Consider the following 17,641-nt stretch of genomic DNA (forward strand, 5'->3'; position numbering starts at 1 on the left):
CTAAAGATACACACATAAATGGATAGGAAACATTTTTTTAAACACTTTTGCATAAAGAATTTGTTAAAAAAAGCTATTGATAACATGTATTATGCATAAACACTAAATTGAGGGTATCGTACGAAGAATTCAAGGTCTGTAGTTGTCCCATAAATGTAAAATCCTTGTTCCCAACCATGATTTCCACTTTAGTTAGAGAGAAACATGGCTGACAGCAACTTTGGAACAAAAACCGTTCAAAAAATCGTTTTTTTCTGAAAAATTACCCATATTGGCCATTATATGACCTTAGCGCCGATACGTATCGATACTCACTGATACGTACCGATATATATCGATACTCACCGATACGTGCTGATATATACCGATACGTACCGATCGATACATACCGATACTCACCGATACGTACCAATACATACCAAAACGTACATTTTACCTCAATTTTATATTTTTCATAGAGTTGTATCGTATCGATGTGTATTAGTGGTGTATTGATGCATATCGGTATGTATTGTAGGATATATATCGATACGAAATGATTTAAAAAATTCAATGTATCGTATCGGTGTGTACTGTATCAGCCGACAAAATTTAAGATACGTATCGGAGGGTATCGTATCAGTATCAGAGATACTTAAAACTAGGGGTGTCAACCGGTCGGGTCGGTTCGGTTTTGGTCGGGCTTAATCGGGCTTGAAGACTTTCAAAGGCTACACCGTGTCCGCCCATTTAACTAATCGGGCTTAGTTATTGAGGGCATGGTACACTTTATATTCGGTCGGTCGGTCTCGGGCTATAATCGGGCCACCTTAATCGGGCTTTAGTCGGGCCTTAACAGGGCTACGGACATGTTTTATGTTAAACGGGCTTTAACCGGTTTTTAAACGGGCCCTCTTTAAAATGTGCTATTATATTTCGGCCCACTCATGCAAGCCCAAAAAAATGACAATAAATCAATAAATGATACCAAATATAACCATTATTTAAAATGTGAACATGTCTTTACTTTTTAGTTTTTATTCTTTAATTTGGGGGGTAAAATAGGTATTCTACAATCATTAAAGGGTCGGGCCAAGTCGGTGCACAATAGGCCGGTCTCGATCGGGCTTTATTCGGTCGGTCTCGGTCGGGCGCCCGACGGTTCAAGTAGCAAAATAGAGACCGACCATTTATAAATGGGCCGGGCTCAAGCCCGACACGTTTAATAAACGGTCCGGGCCGGGCCGGTCTATAAACGGTCGGTCCCGATCAGTTTAGCCGGTTCGGGCCACGAATTGACACCCCTACTGAAAACCATGAGTATACTTTTTATATGGTGTCAAAACAATGTAATCTTATTTTTTTGTCTTTTTAATTTATTTCTTTTCAATGAAGGTAAACCTATCATTTCACATGTATACTCAAAATATTTGAAACAATTATGATAATTCTCGAAAATGACATAATGGTAAATCCCTTTAAAATAATTTTAAGGGGAAACCATGGACAACACTGTCAGATGGAGGTGAGAGGGTGCTTCATAGACCATCATCTCCCAATCCAATGGTTGTGCACAACCTTTTCTTAATTTTTAAAAGGCAAAATGGTCGCGGTACGTGCAGAAAAATAGGAATGCAGAACGTCCGGAGCTCCGTGAATGTTCACGTAAGTGATATGATTGACACATGTTAAATATGTTAATCCTGCTAATAGAGTTGTAAATAGTTACAACTCTGTTTAATATTATTAATATTTGAAATAAATAAATAATAAAAATCCTAATATAAGCGGACTCCTCCTTTGATTCCGCTTAAAAATCTCGATCCTCTCTCTCTCTGTCTCTCCTTGCTTCTTCAACAAGGCCCTCTCCAGTCTAGTTGAAGTTTTGTTTACCAATCTCATTGAAGATTTGCATTCATGGTAAATTCTCATAGGTTAATAATATCTACCCAAGAAGTAATAATAAAATCCTAGATATTCAAGAGCTTTGTTTACTTTATAAATTCAAATTTGTCCTCTGCCATACATGCAAGCTCTGCTGTCCAAATCCCTTCCCTGATTATTAATATGTAAACATGGTATTTGGATATGTGTGACCAAGTCTCTCATATGCTCGGTGCCTGAAAATAGTTATGTTGAATTTTTTTTCTTACCTCATCCTACTTTGAGAGAGAGAGAGAGAGAGAGAGAGAGAGATGATGATGATGATGGCAGCTTTCGAAAAAAGGAATAGAAGGAGGAGTCTGCTTATAATGGATTTTTTTATTTTTTATTTATTTATTTATATCAAAAAAATATTAGACAAGTTAAGGAACCACGTCCATCATCTCTCCACGTTAAAAACTAGGAATCAATTACAATATAAAAAACTAATAGATGGTTTAGATTAATTTAATATTAAATGGATGATTAATATTAAAAGAAAGTGAAAATAAGATTGCAATACATACATCCTGCTACCACTCGCCCTTTTTAAAAACCCAATTTTATCTTTGACTTAAACAACTTTTGGGAACAAGGCAAGGAACAATCACAAGAAGATTACATGTTCCAAATACCCCTATAGAGGGGTCATTCACACAATCACTTGATTAAAACTCTACAAATATTACCAATATCTTTGGTTTTTTCAATGCTAAGAACCAAATTTTTGTTCTTAAACAACCAAACTTCAAGTATTGTACTAGTGTAATGCCCCTCCACCATTTTTTTTACAAATGCTATAGAATTTCTAGTCTTCTTAATTCTACAAGTTTTATGTTCAACTTGTGATTTAGGATATTATTCACTTAGCCACTTATTTTCTTTATTGTAACTTCCATTATATTTTTAGGATTATTAACAATGTAGCTGACTCCTCAACTGGAAAGGCACTATCGATCACGGGTATAACAATTTTTCCAATGTTACTCCATAGTTGTTAGAAAAGTAAGTCTTACCAAAATACAGGGAAGAAAAAAGAAGACGTTTCCTTTTAGAAGTTACCATGCATGAAGCATGCCATTTGGGATATATTGGATTTGTTTTTTTTCTTGATCACAAGGATTATCAAGTATTATATAGGGAAAAGGAACTCTATCCGAGAGCATATTTCCATTAGCTTTCCCATGTGTCTTTCTCTCTCCTTCTCATATGAAAAGACAAATTTATCCTTTAATTTGGAAAGAGAGAGAGAGACACACAAACACACACACAAAGATCACTGATGGCTTGGCTTGGGGATGGAGAACTACTTCCCATGTATATTAGTCATTCACAGCAGCCAATGATCCATGGATCTAAAACGTTTATTTCATATTATTTCACAAATACAAAAGATTGTATTAGAAACCTACACACACTAACCAACCATCAAGAGGTGGTTAATTGAAGAAACATTTCTTTACTTGTTTTGAAGAGCTAAATAAAATAGATAGATACAAGCTCCGATGTGAAACGTAATCTTCACTCCTCATCAGAGTTCATCCTTAAGAGAGGAAACCTCCTCTTCAGAAGGATTTTTGGAGGTCTTGAGGGGATAAGAAGGCTCCATGGCTATGCCACAAATTCCATGGCTGGCCTTGATGCCCCTCGCCATTCTAATGTAACCTTTTTCTCCCCAGCTATCTCCCCAAGAGTTCTTCACTATCCAGTACTTGGTCCCATCAAGAGCTGTTCCATATCCTACAACCCCCACTCCATGATCCAATTCTGTTCCACAGTATCCAGTCAAAACTCCCTGTTCATCATCAATCAGCAATCACAAGATCAATTAATTGATGAGTTGACCCATCGCAATCACTTAATATAAACATTATATAACCTCCTCTTTTACTATTTTTTAGATGATAATTTCTCACCTCTGAGTAGAACTGGAAGCCAAAACCACTTGCTTCAATGGCAACAGAAACAGGTTGGTTAGCCACAGCTTTCATCAGTGCATTCTCGTTGTTAGCAGGCACATCTTGATATCCATCAATTGTCACTTTTAGAGAACTAATCAACTACAATGTCAAGACAATTCAAGATTTTTTTTAGTGAATGATTAATATATTCAACGAAGCCCCTGGAATTCTTTCCCCAAAAGAATGGATGAAAGAATAATAATGAAAAAAGAAGGAAAAAATAAGAAATAGATAGAGAAAACTCAACAAACAATGGCCTATCCTTACAACTGAATCAAACTATAAGGATAATTCCATCAATTAATTTGGAATCTTTTATGTAGAGATTAGATTTTAGAATCCACCTTTGATTTGTCACAAGAGCCATCTTGGGCTGTGTAGGGATAGTTTGCCTCTGTGGTGAGCCCTCCATTACTTTTGATAAAGTCATATGCGTAGTCCATGAGTCCTCCATTACAACCTTCATTCACACTGGTGTCACAATCCACCAGTTGCTGCTCTGATAAGGAGGTGAGCTTCTTGGTTTTGATTTGGTTTATACCTTCAACCCCAACAACAGTCGAAAAAGCCCAGCAACTACCTGCAAAACATCATAAAAGTTAGTCATTAAGGAGAAGGTGCCCAAATACCTTAAGTCTTCGCATTGGACTATTCACATTAAATTGAGATTATTAATTATTTCCACTGTTGCGTGGAACCCTAATAATCTTGGTATAGACTGTAGATTCTTACCACATTGGCCTTGATCCTTGACAGGGGTGACAGCACCTTTGGTCCTCCAATCAATGGAAGCAGGGATGCTTACATTCTCGTACATGAAGCCTTCAGTCGCTCCTGAAGTCCCTCTAAACATGGTGTGGTGCCTCACTTTGGAGCCTGCGTAGGTAGCCCTGAACTCATGGTTAGTCATATCTGCAAATTTGTTAAGCCTCAACTTGTATGGTTCATCCTTCTTGTTGAATTCATGAATGCCCTTCACATTCTCTTTGAACACATTGAAACGTTTGTTCTTCTCCTCGAGGTCACGAGAAACCGTGTGATGACTTCTCCATCTTTCGTACAAGTTCCATAGACTCTCTTCTGTCTCAAGTTCCTTTTCATGGAAATCAAAGCTCTGGGCTAAACCCAGAAGTAGAACAACTGATAGAGCAAAAACAACCACAACCACCTTCTCCATCTCCATTTGCTTTGATGGGCTTTGATTTTGGGTTTTTGAATCTGGTTTATATAGAAGATCAATCCTCGTCTTCTACCAATCACAATCAATTATAGGAGAACAAGACAAGTAACAATAAATGAATTAAGAAGTAATTGAAGGTCTCTTGCGGGTAATTACAAGAATCATTAATGTTTAATAATGAAGAAGGTAACCAAACTAGGCTACTCCTTGAGAATGACGAAGGGACTGATCCATCCAAGCAAGTTAAGCTAGATTAGCCATTACTTGCTCGATAGAACCTTACCCAGAAATTAAAGAAAACAAAAAAGATGGTTATCAGTTTCAGATGTTAGCATGCATGCCATTTTAGATAAAGACTGAGCTTCATCTTTACAGACTTAACACGCTAACTTCGTTCAATCTGTTTAAAAAGCTGACGGGTGGGTTACGTTCATGGAGACTTCAGGGACACGATATCCTACAAGTGGGAAGCAAAGGCCTCTTGTAACTCTTGTAACTGTCGTGCCATGGCATCTATAGAAAATGAAATAGTGCCTTTTACTTTTTTGAAAAGCCAATGCTTTCATAAAATTTGTTTGGAATTTAGGGGTGTCAAAACCTAGAATGAATTGGTAAAACGGCTGGATTAATCTAGATCGTTTCGAAGTTTATCCTAAAATTGAATCAAACTAGAAATTGGATAAACCCAAAATCAGTTCCAAACTCAAACCGAAACCAATAAGAAATCAAAATCAAATCAAAACTCATAAAAACTAGGGTTTTTGCATAATTTTGTATAAATTTGTATAGTAAATTAAATTCAAATCAGACTAAAACCGACTCGTTAACAAATCAATACAAGGAATCGATAACAAATCAAACCAAAACCCAGATTTTCCTAATTGATTTACTTTCAATTTCACCATTTTCACCCCTAAGAAACTATTCTTTAAGGAGAGGGTGCCCAAATCCTTATAATCTTTCAAATCTAGTTATTCACATCCAGTGTGAGATTAATTGCTTTCACTTGAAACCGTACCCCAACAATAATGGTGTCCAAGATGAGCTTACGTGTGTAAATGACATTTTTCTTTCTCTTTCTTTTTTTGAACTTTCACTTATTTTATTTTCCTTCAACCATGGTGGAAGAAATCAAAGATAAAGCAAGGATATTTCCATTCCCAATCAATTAAGGAGGAGTTAGTGCACGATACTGCGATATCGTGCGACAAGACCTCAGTTTAAATTTTGTTGAATGCGTTTTTTAGGACCCTGTTAATGGCAATGTCAAAGGTGAGGGTCCTTAAAATCACTATTCTTAAGTTTTCTTGATGTATTTGGCTATATATTTCCCTTTCTTAATCATTTTTTTTTTTTTCTAGTGAGCCATGATGTCAAAATAGAAAATAGAAACCCCATTTTATGTTAAAATAAATGAAACCTAAATGCAAATGATGTCATGATGCCATTAACTGAGCTACATTTTGTAGTCCCATACTGAAACCATTTCATTATAATAGTCCAAAAACTTTATTAATATCAGGTGAGGATCCACACCCAAAATAAAAGCATCACTCGGGATGTGACTAAATATAGAGTTAATGCCTAATTATACCTAATTTATATTGTTTTTAATTAACTAGCCATCCATCATTGGGCACATCTCATCCCTCGAAAAGCATTGGAATTCTAAAAAAATCTTAGAAATACTATCTGTTAACGATGATGTCTTGCAATGTGATATAAAGTTTCCCAATTAGCAAGAAAACCTTTTGAAACAATAAAAAAAAAAAAAAAAAATTGAGATTGCAGATTATATTAAATTTACCTATCAATAAGGAGTAAGAATTGTAATAATCTTATAGATTATTGTCTAAAGTATGCAAAAGGTCATCTTTGTAAGAATTGGATACCGGGTTGCATACATTTGTTTTATTTTTCTTTTTAAGTATATGGGGAAGAACACGGCTGCTTCCATCTTTATCCTTTTCAACAATTATGCAAGTTGTTGCATCAAATTGATTAGAGGAAAATATCTAATTATATGTTTATATTGACAAAAAGTATGGAAATTTATGCATTCACAAAAAAGAAGGATTCTTACATACCCTATGAAGGAATTCATTCTCACAATTTCACTACTTTTATATCACATGGAATTTGACCTTTAGTTAGATGGAGAATTCCCTCAGTGTTCCAAAAAGGTGATTATGAAATGAATAATTTTTTTTTTTTTTTTAAATATATGGAGAAGAATGCAACTTCCATATTCACCCTTTTCATCACCTATGCACATTGTGGAATCTAATTGATTAGTCGAAAATATATAATTATATAGTATATATAAATAAATGTATATATCAAAAAAATTTATAACTTTATGTATTTAAAAAAGGGATTGTCTAATTGACACAACTATAGATGTACATATGTAGAACTTGTTTTGATTACCCCTTGTTATATTTCTAGTATTTCTTTAAACCAAAGACAAAAAATAGTCAAAATAATTTGAAAATAATTTACTATTATGTCCTTATTAAAAATTGTCATTGTCTTTATACACTATTTGAGTACACATATGAAACGATAAGATTTAGAAATGATAAGATTTATCATCATTGGAAAAAAAAAATGTTTTCCTAAAAAGGCAAAAAAGTAAACAGGTTACAACTTATTTGACATCTTAAGAGTAAAAAGCTGTCAATAAGAAAATCCCTTAGGAAAAAAAAAAAAAGGTTTTTAGATATCTAATGTAAGAACTCATTCCCATTACTTACATATCACATAGACTAAATGATTTGACAATTTTTATTATTTATTATTTATTTTTTATTTTTTTTACCATTTGCCGGATGGAGAACTCATGTGTCAAATTTTAGTGGCACATATAAACAAAAATGACCCATCGTTTATAGAGGTCCCCCCACCCCTTTGTTCTTTTTAGGACATTCTTTTGCTTTTTGGATATTTCTACTACTCAAAAGTCCAAAAAGAATATATTTTTTAACTAAATTTGAAATCACAATATAACGACAACTATGAAAATCAGATTAATATGAAATGACTATATTAAAAGGTGATGATGTGGGAAACATGTCCATTAAATTTGATCGCTTACGAAGTTGCCACCTGATCTATGAGAAAGGGTTCCTACAATAGGTGTGTAAGAACCTGTCCCCAAAAATATTAATTAAAACATGTAAGAAATGTCATGAATTATAAACCATATTTTTTTAATATATTGTTAGATAATTTCTACAACTGTGGCTCAAAATCATCTATAGATTCTTGATTCACAGGAATAAATGAAAAAATCAGATGTAATTGATTACTAGCAAATTTCATTTTATCTTATTCCTTAAACTTAGGTGTTAGAGCGAGTAAAAAAACCTGTTTCTTCGGAGGGAGTAGCTAAATAGGCACTAGAATAGAATTGGGTATCCGGATACCATGTTGCATACTTCTTCTTTTTTTTAATTTAATGGTGAAGAATGTAACAATCATGTGGCTTCCATCTTTGTCCTTTCCATCACCAATACACATTGTTGAATCAAATTGATTGGTGAAAAATATCTAAATATATTTTATAAATATGAAACTTTATGCTCCGAGAAGAAAAAAAAATTCTTACAAACGCATCTCATTCTCACATGCTCAATATTTTTATATCAAGATGACTTGGCATTTATTTCATGATCATTGATTAGATGGAGAACACTCTGATTAGGCCACATGTCAAAGTTTAGTAGTACATCTTAACCAAAATGGTTCAATATTTATAGGATTTTTGACCCCCCCCCCTTTTTTTTTAAACTATCTTACTATTAAAACATTTTCAAAAAGATTACATATCATTTCGACCGATTCTGAAACCACTATAACGACAATTAGAAAAAATCAGAATAATCTAAAATAAATACACTAATAGGTGATGATGTGGGAAACATGTTCATTAAATTTGATCTCACGAGATTTCCAAAGTTTTTTATCTAAAAAAAAAAAAAAAAAAAAATAGCAAATCCAAGGTCATAGACTCATAGTTATTATCAATTATAAAATCTTGCCTCCAAAAACTAATATTTAAAAAATATAAATAATATAGTTAGATAATGTGTACAATCAATGGCTTAAAATCATCTTAGAATCTTAATTCACTGGAATAATTAATGAATGGAAAAAACTGTGATTGGATACTTGTAAATTTCCTTTTGTTTTTATAAATAATTCCCAAAACTCTATTGTTTCTTTGGAGGGAGTAGAAATGTCATAGAATCTTCTCCATTGTGAAGTATCATCTGATCATGGAAATCTGTTTATTTTAATCTATAAACAAATTCATAACAAGTTCTATATAAATATCTCAGATCTCAACCTAATAGTTTTTTCATGGAATCCATTTTCTTTTTCAGTTGTTCTTATTCTTGTGATTGATCATGGAGATATGGGAGTCCTGGAATCCCCTTTAAAAAAAAAAAGAAATTTGCGTGACAGAAGGCATGGGGTGAGAGACCCACGAGTCATAAGCATAGGTGGGGAGGAGATTTTCATGCCAAAATTAAAGCCACTGCTAATCACAATTATCTTATCAAAGTACCAAAGTTTCAACCAATGATCTATCGAGGAATATTCCTAGTTTCATTGGAACTTGAATTGTAGAATCCGTATTCAAATTCATAACAGATTTAAGGAATCTCTGTTCTCAACCTATTAACCCTCTTGATCATGGAATGTTCATTTTTCATTTTCTTCTTTTGGTTGGGATCTACAACACCTGCATTTACATACTATAAACATATCAATTAAGGAAGTCATTTTTTTTCAAAAAATAAATAAAATAAGTAATAATAATAATAATAAATAAATAAATAAGAAATTGATTTGGTTGATAATCATGCATTGCCACCATGGTTTGAGGAATTGGATCGGATCGGTTAGAATTAGTCGGATTAGATTAGTATCGGCCTTGATCGATCTTGATTCTTGGCCGATATTGTATCGGTGGATCAGTACGAATAAGGAGTAAAATGGTAAAAAAATAATAAAAAAAAAGGCTTTAATGTAAAACATAAAACCAAGTGTATTTCTATCCAATCCATGGTGATCTAGATCGGTATCAGCCTTGACCAATCCCATTCCTGATACCGAGTTCTCAAACCGTGATTGCCACAATGGTTTTTTTTTTTTTGCTTAAGGTCAACAAGAATTTATTAGAAAAGAATGAACAAATTACAGAATATCCAAACCAAAGAAACAAAAACAAATTCAATTCCTATTCTACCTTCGGCATTGCCATAAGCAAAGAAGGAATCAAGTCAAATAATCATCAACTAACAAGATTCAAAATTCAAGAAAATCTGAACCTTGGCTTCCGAACAACATCCCATTCTATTTCGTTAAAGTTGAACCTCAGAGGAGCACTCCACTCTGTAGATCTTCTAGTTGTCGTAGCATGCTTTGCTAGACCATCTACAACCATGTTAACTTCCCAAAGGCAGTGATGAATATGCCAATTGATCCTATTTAGGAATTCGATGTAGAAGAGCCACATCAGTTTGAAAATCCATGGAATCTTTTTCTCCATAACACACCAGACCACAACTTGCGAATGACACTCAAAATCAATCCACTTTAGACCTAAAAGCTTAGCAACATGGATTGCTTTGAAGAACGCTGCAAATTCTGCACTAAAAGTTGATGTGACCTCTTGGAATGAGGCAAAACAAAAAATAGCAGAACCTAGATGATTCCGCACAATCCCACTAGCTCATGTAAGACTTGGATTGCCTAATGAACATCCATCTATATTGATTTTATAACAATCCACTGGCGGAGGAACCCAAAATATTTCTTTAATCACTTTAGCTCTAGGAGTGGCCCTCACCAATTGAAGCAACGCAAACAACTATAAATCCTTCACAGTCTTCATATTCACAAGGAATAGAGTAGATACATCCTTCAAATCATCAGCCACTACTTTAACCACCATAGACAATGATCTATTACAATAGTCCTACCTTCTTCGGTTCCTTTTGAACCAAATCTGGTAAAGACCATTAATAATTGTAACAAACTATATTTGCTTACAAGTAGAAGTTCGAGGCTTTCTTTTCCTCCAAGAAAAAAGTTCTTGAATAGAGGGAAAGCCTTGCCAACTTATATCAAAAACTTGAAGAAGCTCCTTCCACACAATCTCAAAGAAACATCAATTGATAAAATTATGATTCATGGATTCATTCTCTGCTTTGCATAACGAGCATCTAGAAACGAATGGGATAGAACATGCCATGACATTCTCATCAGTGAGAAGTCTTCCATGAGCCACCCGCCATCCAAAGATGGAAGCTCTAGGCAACAAGTCTTTAGCTCAAACCGTCTTGGATCATGGAACTTCTATAAATCTAGAACGCAAATTCTCCCAAGCAAAGCAAACAGAGAATTTACAAGACTGCATCAGAGACTAGCTACGTCTACCCGACTGTGGATCATGGAATTTTCGAACCTGATTACAGATGCTCTGCAAATTAGGGGAATGTACATGTAGAAGATCCCAAGACCCATTGACAATGAAGTCTGCCACTGTCGCGTCTAAGGCCTGATCACTTTCGCACTCAATGGAGTCTCTAATTGGGGATTCAGATAGATGGATCCGACAAGAAAAAGATATCAGTGCCGTTGCCCACAATCCACCTCTCCTTCGATTCAACAAGATGAGAAAATATAAGAGGATTTGGGAGAACCCGTTGGAGAAAGGAACCGACCTCTCAAGAAATACGCCGTCATAGATTCATCCATCTTGCTGTACCAAGCTAGCTTAGCCAGCATAGCCATATTCACATCTCTCAATCTACGAATCCCCAAACCACCCTTTGACTTTGGTGTACAAACATCCGTCCACTTTACCGAGATTGCTCTTGAGGTCTTGGCATCCGCACTCCAAATAAAGTTCCTGAGCCACTGTTCCACAAGAGTAATGGACACCATAGGCCATAGATAGACCACAAAGTTATGAATGGGAATACTACCCATTACAGACTTTCCAACTCAACACGACCAGCCATGGATAGCATTTTACCCTTTAGCTTTGAACTTGTCAACTAATGACATAATCAAATCTTTCTTCACCCTCCCTTTGAAAATTTCCACACCTAAGTATCTGGTTCGAAACTTGTACTTAGGGATATTCATAGCTTCTTTGATTCGACACTTCCTCACCACTGAAATTTTCCCCAAAAAGAGCTTACTTTTCTCCATACTAATGATCTGCCCAGAATATAATAATACTTGTCCAGGAATTTTTGGAGCTGCTTCACACCTCTTAAATCTGCATTGATAAATACAAAAATATCATCTGCATATAGAAGATGTGTAGGGCTCAACACATTTCTTGGGCTAGGTAGAGGATGAATCTTCTTTTCCAATAATAAAATTTTAAGACCACGACAAGGCACTTCTTCTGAATAATAAGCAATATCTGTGAAAGTGGGTCCCCTTGGAGAAAACCTTGCTTCACCCCAAAGAACCCTATTCGGCCACCATTAATCAGAACAGATAGACGAGTAGATAACAAAATCTGATGCAGACAGTCAATTAATATCTAGGAAAAACCAAATTTTTTCATAACATCAAATAAGAATCCCCAATCTAACGTATCATATGCATTCTGAATATCGAGCTTTATGGACATGCCCCCTCCAATTGATTTGATGTGCATTAAATTGGCCAATTCTGAAGCTACGTAGATATTAGAGGAAATAATTTTTCCTTTCTGAAACGCACCTTATTCATCAAATATCAACTTAGGCAAAAAAGAAGACAAACACATGGCCAAAATTTTGGGAATTATCTTGAAATAAAATTCCCAAGACATATAAGAAGGAATTGAATAACCTTTAACGCACTAGCCACCTTAGGAATAAGAGTCAAAAAGTTTGAATTAATCCCCTTAGTAATGATACCCTCAGAGAAGAAATTCTGCCCCGCCAAAACCACTTCAGATCCCACAATATTCCAACACGATCAATAAAAAGAACCAGGGAATCCATCTGGACCAGGAGTGCTCGACGGGTCCAAATAAAAAACAGCTACCTTAACCTCGTCTTCAGATGGAGCAAACACCAAGTACATGCTCTTTTCCATAGAGATGATCGAAGAAATAGAATCAAGTATCTCAGGAGCAACAACCCCCACACCTTTTTTGTGAAACACTTCAAAGTGACTAGAAATAAATTTCCCTATAGCTGAAAATTCAGTAAGGACACCACCAGTTCCATCTTAAATCTCCTTAATTTGATTCTTTCCCCGTCTGATTTTTGTCATCATGTGAAAAAACTTCTTGTTTCGATTGCCACATCGCAACCACTTCATCCTGGACTTTCAGCCCACACTTTTTCCTGAAGTATCAAAGAGGCTTCATAATCCTTTTCAGTAGAGACTTCAGCATCGAACAAGGAATCCGAAATACCATTGATTTCAATGGATGTAGAGACATCCTCAAGAATCCCTTTATTTCGAATAACTTCTTCATCAGCGTTTGGAAAGTTTTCTTTGGTCCACCCTTTTAACTGAGACTTTAACCATTTTAGCTTGGAAGCCACCACATAAAGAGGAGTTCCAGCTAAAGTTTCCTCACAAGAGGACCACACATACCTAGTAAAATCTTCATGGTCAGCCCAGAATCGTTGCATTCTGAAAGAAACATTAGTTGAACGAGTGACACCCTCACAGGAGATAATAATAGGCAATGATCTAAATAGCTATTTGAAACCACCCTCTAGGAGGAGCCAGGAAAAGAAGAAAACTACTCCTCAGTGTACATAGTGAGATCCAACACTGCACGAACGTTCCCCACACGTCTGTTATTTGACCAGGTAAATTTGCACCCCGCTGATGGCAAAGATATCAAAGATGTTTAGTCCATCATAGTAGCAAATTCACTGACAAAATTAATGTTGAACCTACCAGGGCCACGTTTCTCATGAGAATATAGAGCCGCATTGAAGTATCATAGTACCAGCCATGGGCAAGAAGATCCCACCATTGAGCATAGGTCACACCAAAGCTGACGCCTTTCAACCTTGAAACTACTTGCATGAATTATTCCTGCCAATTACTTCGAGAAAAAGAGAAATATGATGGGACAAAGAGATTAGGGGAAATTTTTTCCTTCACTCACCATGAATGATTCACCCTTAAAGCTAAGGTCCCCGTTCTTTCTCCCTACAATGCATATATATTGAAGGTCCAAAATGGCTTTCATTTTTCTTTGACACCCATCCAAGCACAATGATGGATGTCGATGAAAGAATTCATTCTTCATCGTGGTGTAAAGGAAACTCAGTTGTAACACAATGCTTCCCATTGAGGTAATAAAGACTGACCTAACGATATATGAGTATAGATATATCATTGTTGAAGCATAGTGTAGAACTATATGTGATATCTAATTTATTTTCCTTTTATTTTATGGAGAAAATCTCATTGGTCGCTGTGCAAATATGGGTATATGACATAACATGAATCGTGAGACTATAATTTGACTTTAAACAACCAGTGCAGCTTTTATCTCCTAATTCTAATGTGCAGTAATTAATGGTTTACCGGAGTTTATGAGTGATTAGCGTGCTACCCCCCCCCCTCTTAAGTCCTTGAAACAAAAAATTAATTAATAAAATGAAAAATTTTTAATTGGGTTAAGATTAGTTTGGATTTATCACAATTAGTTCTGTTAGGGAGTTGTGTTTAGATCAGATCAAGCTTTATTTTATTAAGTCTTATCTTTAGCAAAAAAAATATATATATATATATATATATTTATATATATTAAGTCTTATCGCCTTGGATTTTTGTTTCTTTCTTATAAAAATAAACTCCTTTTAAATATGCAACAATTTGTGAAGGTGCTTCTTGTTTTTCAATTTATTGATTTATTTATTTTTATTTATTTATTTATTATTTTTTTTTACATATCAAAAGGGAGAAACTCCCTCTCCAATGGAATATTACAAAGTGTAACCTATTTGGGAGGGGGGGGGGGGAGAAGGGCAAATTGGGGTTTGTTTAATTAGTGTGTTGGAAAAATTATATTAACATTTGGGGTTTCCTAAATGACATCTTTATAGATGTACTTAGAACTTTAGACCTTGTTTTAATTGTTTCTTCTCTTAGTTTTCAATAGTTTTTTAAGTTAGGGATATAAAGAGGTTTTCAAAAGTAATTTGAAAGTAATTTATATTATCATTATAATAAATAAACATATGAAATGATAGTATTTATTCTCACTGAAAAGAAAAATATAAAATTAAAAAATATTTGAGTGTCAATAAGAAACAAACTTAACATTTTTACTAAATGGGGAAGAGATTGCTTTCTAATCACATGGACCGTGCATCAGGATTAGGTGACCATCTAGTCGTGCCACACCACATGAATTGGTATAACAATTCTCACCATTGGATATCTATTGGATATCTAAAGAATGATTCCGATTGATTTTATTAATTTTTATACTTAAATTCAATTATGTACTTTCCCATTTATTGTTGTGATGGTCACAACATTGTGATGCAACCACCTGTATCTGCGTGCAGGGGATTCACATAGATAATAGGTCCACTTTCGCAGTAGCGAACATGTTGGTTGGTGGGTATGAATAAATAAAGATTTATATAATACAAATATACATTAATTTTATAATACATTATACATAGGGGATGGGAGCATAAAAATACAAATTTGTCACGTGTTCAATACAGGACAAAAGTACAGGGTTCTTTAAAATAATAATAATAATAATAATAATAATAATAATAATAATAATAATAATAATAATAATTGTTCATCATAATCAAGCACATTAGAACTTGTGCTTGCCTCACCTGCCGATCTCATCGACATGGAGCGGGGTAATCGACTCATAATTTGAGAAATCTTAGACTTGAGGTAATCACCTAGATCTAAGTTTTAAGATGGTATTTCCAACATGACTTGGGCACAAACGTGGTCTTACACTCTTCTGCCACTCCTCCCAAGAATCCAAAGGCATTGCTTCGGAGCTTCTCTCTCTAGGTTCTGGGATTTAAGTCCGAAAAATTTCTTCTATTTTGTGAGGAGGGGAGGTGCTCCTTTTATAACATAAGGAGACTCATTTGAATTACATGTGGTTTTGGTTCTCATTTGGGTTTCATTTGGTACTGTACCAAATTAGGTACTGTTTGACATTTCATTTGATACTATTTGGAACTGTGCACTAATTTGCATTTGGAGTGAACAGTTGCTGCCGACAATTGAGGAACTGTTGGCGCCGAAAGTTGGAGTTGCTATCGACAAATGATTTGGCATCTTTGAAGGATTTGCTGTCGATAGTTGATTTGGAATCTTCAAACCAATACGGAGAACAGTGTCCTTGACACGTGGAATGCCGTGGTAAGATCATTGAAGATTCCAAATCAACTATCGACAGCAAATCCTTCAAAGATGCCAAATCATTTGTCGATAGCAACTCCAACTTTCGGCGCCAACAGTTCCTCAATTGTCGGCAGCAACTGTTCACTCCAAATGCAAATTAGTGCACAGTTCCAAATAGTATCAAATGAAATGTCAAACAGTACCTAATTTGGTACAGTACCAAATGAAACCCAAATGAGAACCAAAACCACATGTAATATAATAATAATAATATTATTATTATTATTATTATTATTATTATTATTATTATTATTATTATTATGAATAATAAATAAAGAATGGGTTACAGATCTCTCTGTTTCTATCGATAGATTTCAATTCAATTCCGATTCGAATCATTCTGGAACAGATCATTAGACTAGATCGATACACGTGAAATTAGGGTTAAATCGGCTGAATCGGTACAAAAGAGGATCACTTATCGATACAAGTTCCGATGTTGAATGCTTTAGATTAATATTTCATCTGAACATGTGATCATGTGATGCATGGGGAGGGGAGAGAAATTGCCAAACTTTGGCAGATTGCAATCATCATCCTCAAGAACCCTTTAGATATATATGATGAGAATGGTAAGATAAGGAAGAATCTATACAGAAGGAAGTGTGTCTCGATTTCTCTGGTGAGGATCAGAGAGAGAGAGAGAGGAAGCTGGAAGCCGGAGGCGATCAGAGGAAGCCGGAGGCGATCAGAGGCGATCAGAGGGAACTTTACTGGAAAGCTCTCTTTCCCTGCGATCAGAGGCGATCAGAGGCGATCAGAGGGAACTATTCTGGAAATCTCTCTTTCCCTGCGATCTGAGGCGATCAGAGGCGATCGTGACTGAGGAGTCTAACGAGAAGAGGAGATCAGAGGCGATCGTGATTTCTCAGAGAGCAGGACCGGAACGTGAGAGTCAGAGGAAGTATGAGGCGATCGTGTCTCGATTTCTCTGGTGAGGATCAGAGGAGATCGTGACTTGATTTATCAGGTGAAAGATCTCTCCCTGCGATCGTGATTGATATCTTCTCTGGTAGAAGCTGCAGTCGCTGGCACTGGGCCCTTCTAGTCCGGTGGAGGCCGGTGCTCTCCTTGGAGGATGAACAGAGGACAGAGCTGAGGAACCACTCCTTCGATCTTCACTGAATGTTTCGATCGAACCTTCGGACCATCTGGT

The 17,641-nt window shown here is 35.3% G+C and overlaps 1 protein-coding gene across 1 annotated transcript; it reads right to left on the bottom strand.

Annotated features, from left to right (window-relative positions):
- Nucleotides 1–3,237: 3,237 nt before the first annotated feature.
- Nucleotides 3,238–5,336, bottom strand: LOC122078706 (vignain-like). Its single transcript, XM_042644806.1, has 4 exons — nucleotides 4,596–5,336; nucleotides 4,208–4,443; nucleotides 3,819–3,962; nucleotides 3,238–3,697 (listed from the first exon to the last, which is right to left on the bottom strand). Exons 1-4 carry the CDS (start codon nucleotides 5,044–5,046, stop codon nucleotides 3,434–3,436), a joined length of 1,095 nt encoding a protein of 364 aa, XP_042500740.1. The 5' UTR covers nucleotides 5,047–5,336; the 3' UTR covers nucleotides 3,238–3,433.
- Between the last annotated feature and the right edge of the window lie 12,305 nt (nucleotides 5,337–17,641).

The sequence above is a fragment of the Macadamia integrifolia genome, chromosome 5, assembly GCF_013358625.1.
Source record: "Macadamia integrifolia cultivar HAES 741 chromosome 5, SCU_Mint_v3, whole genome shotgun sequence".
NCBI classification, from domain to species: Eukaryota; Viridiplantae; Streptophyta; class Magnoliopsida; order Proteales; family Proteaceae; genus Macadamia; species Macadamia integrifolia.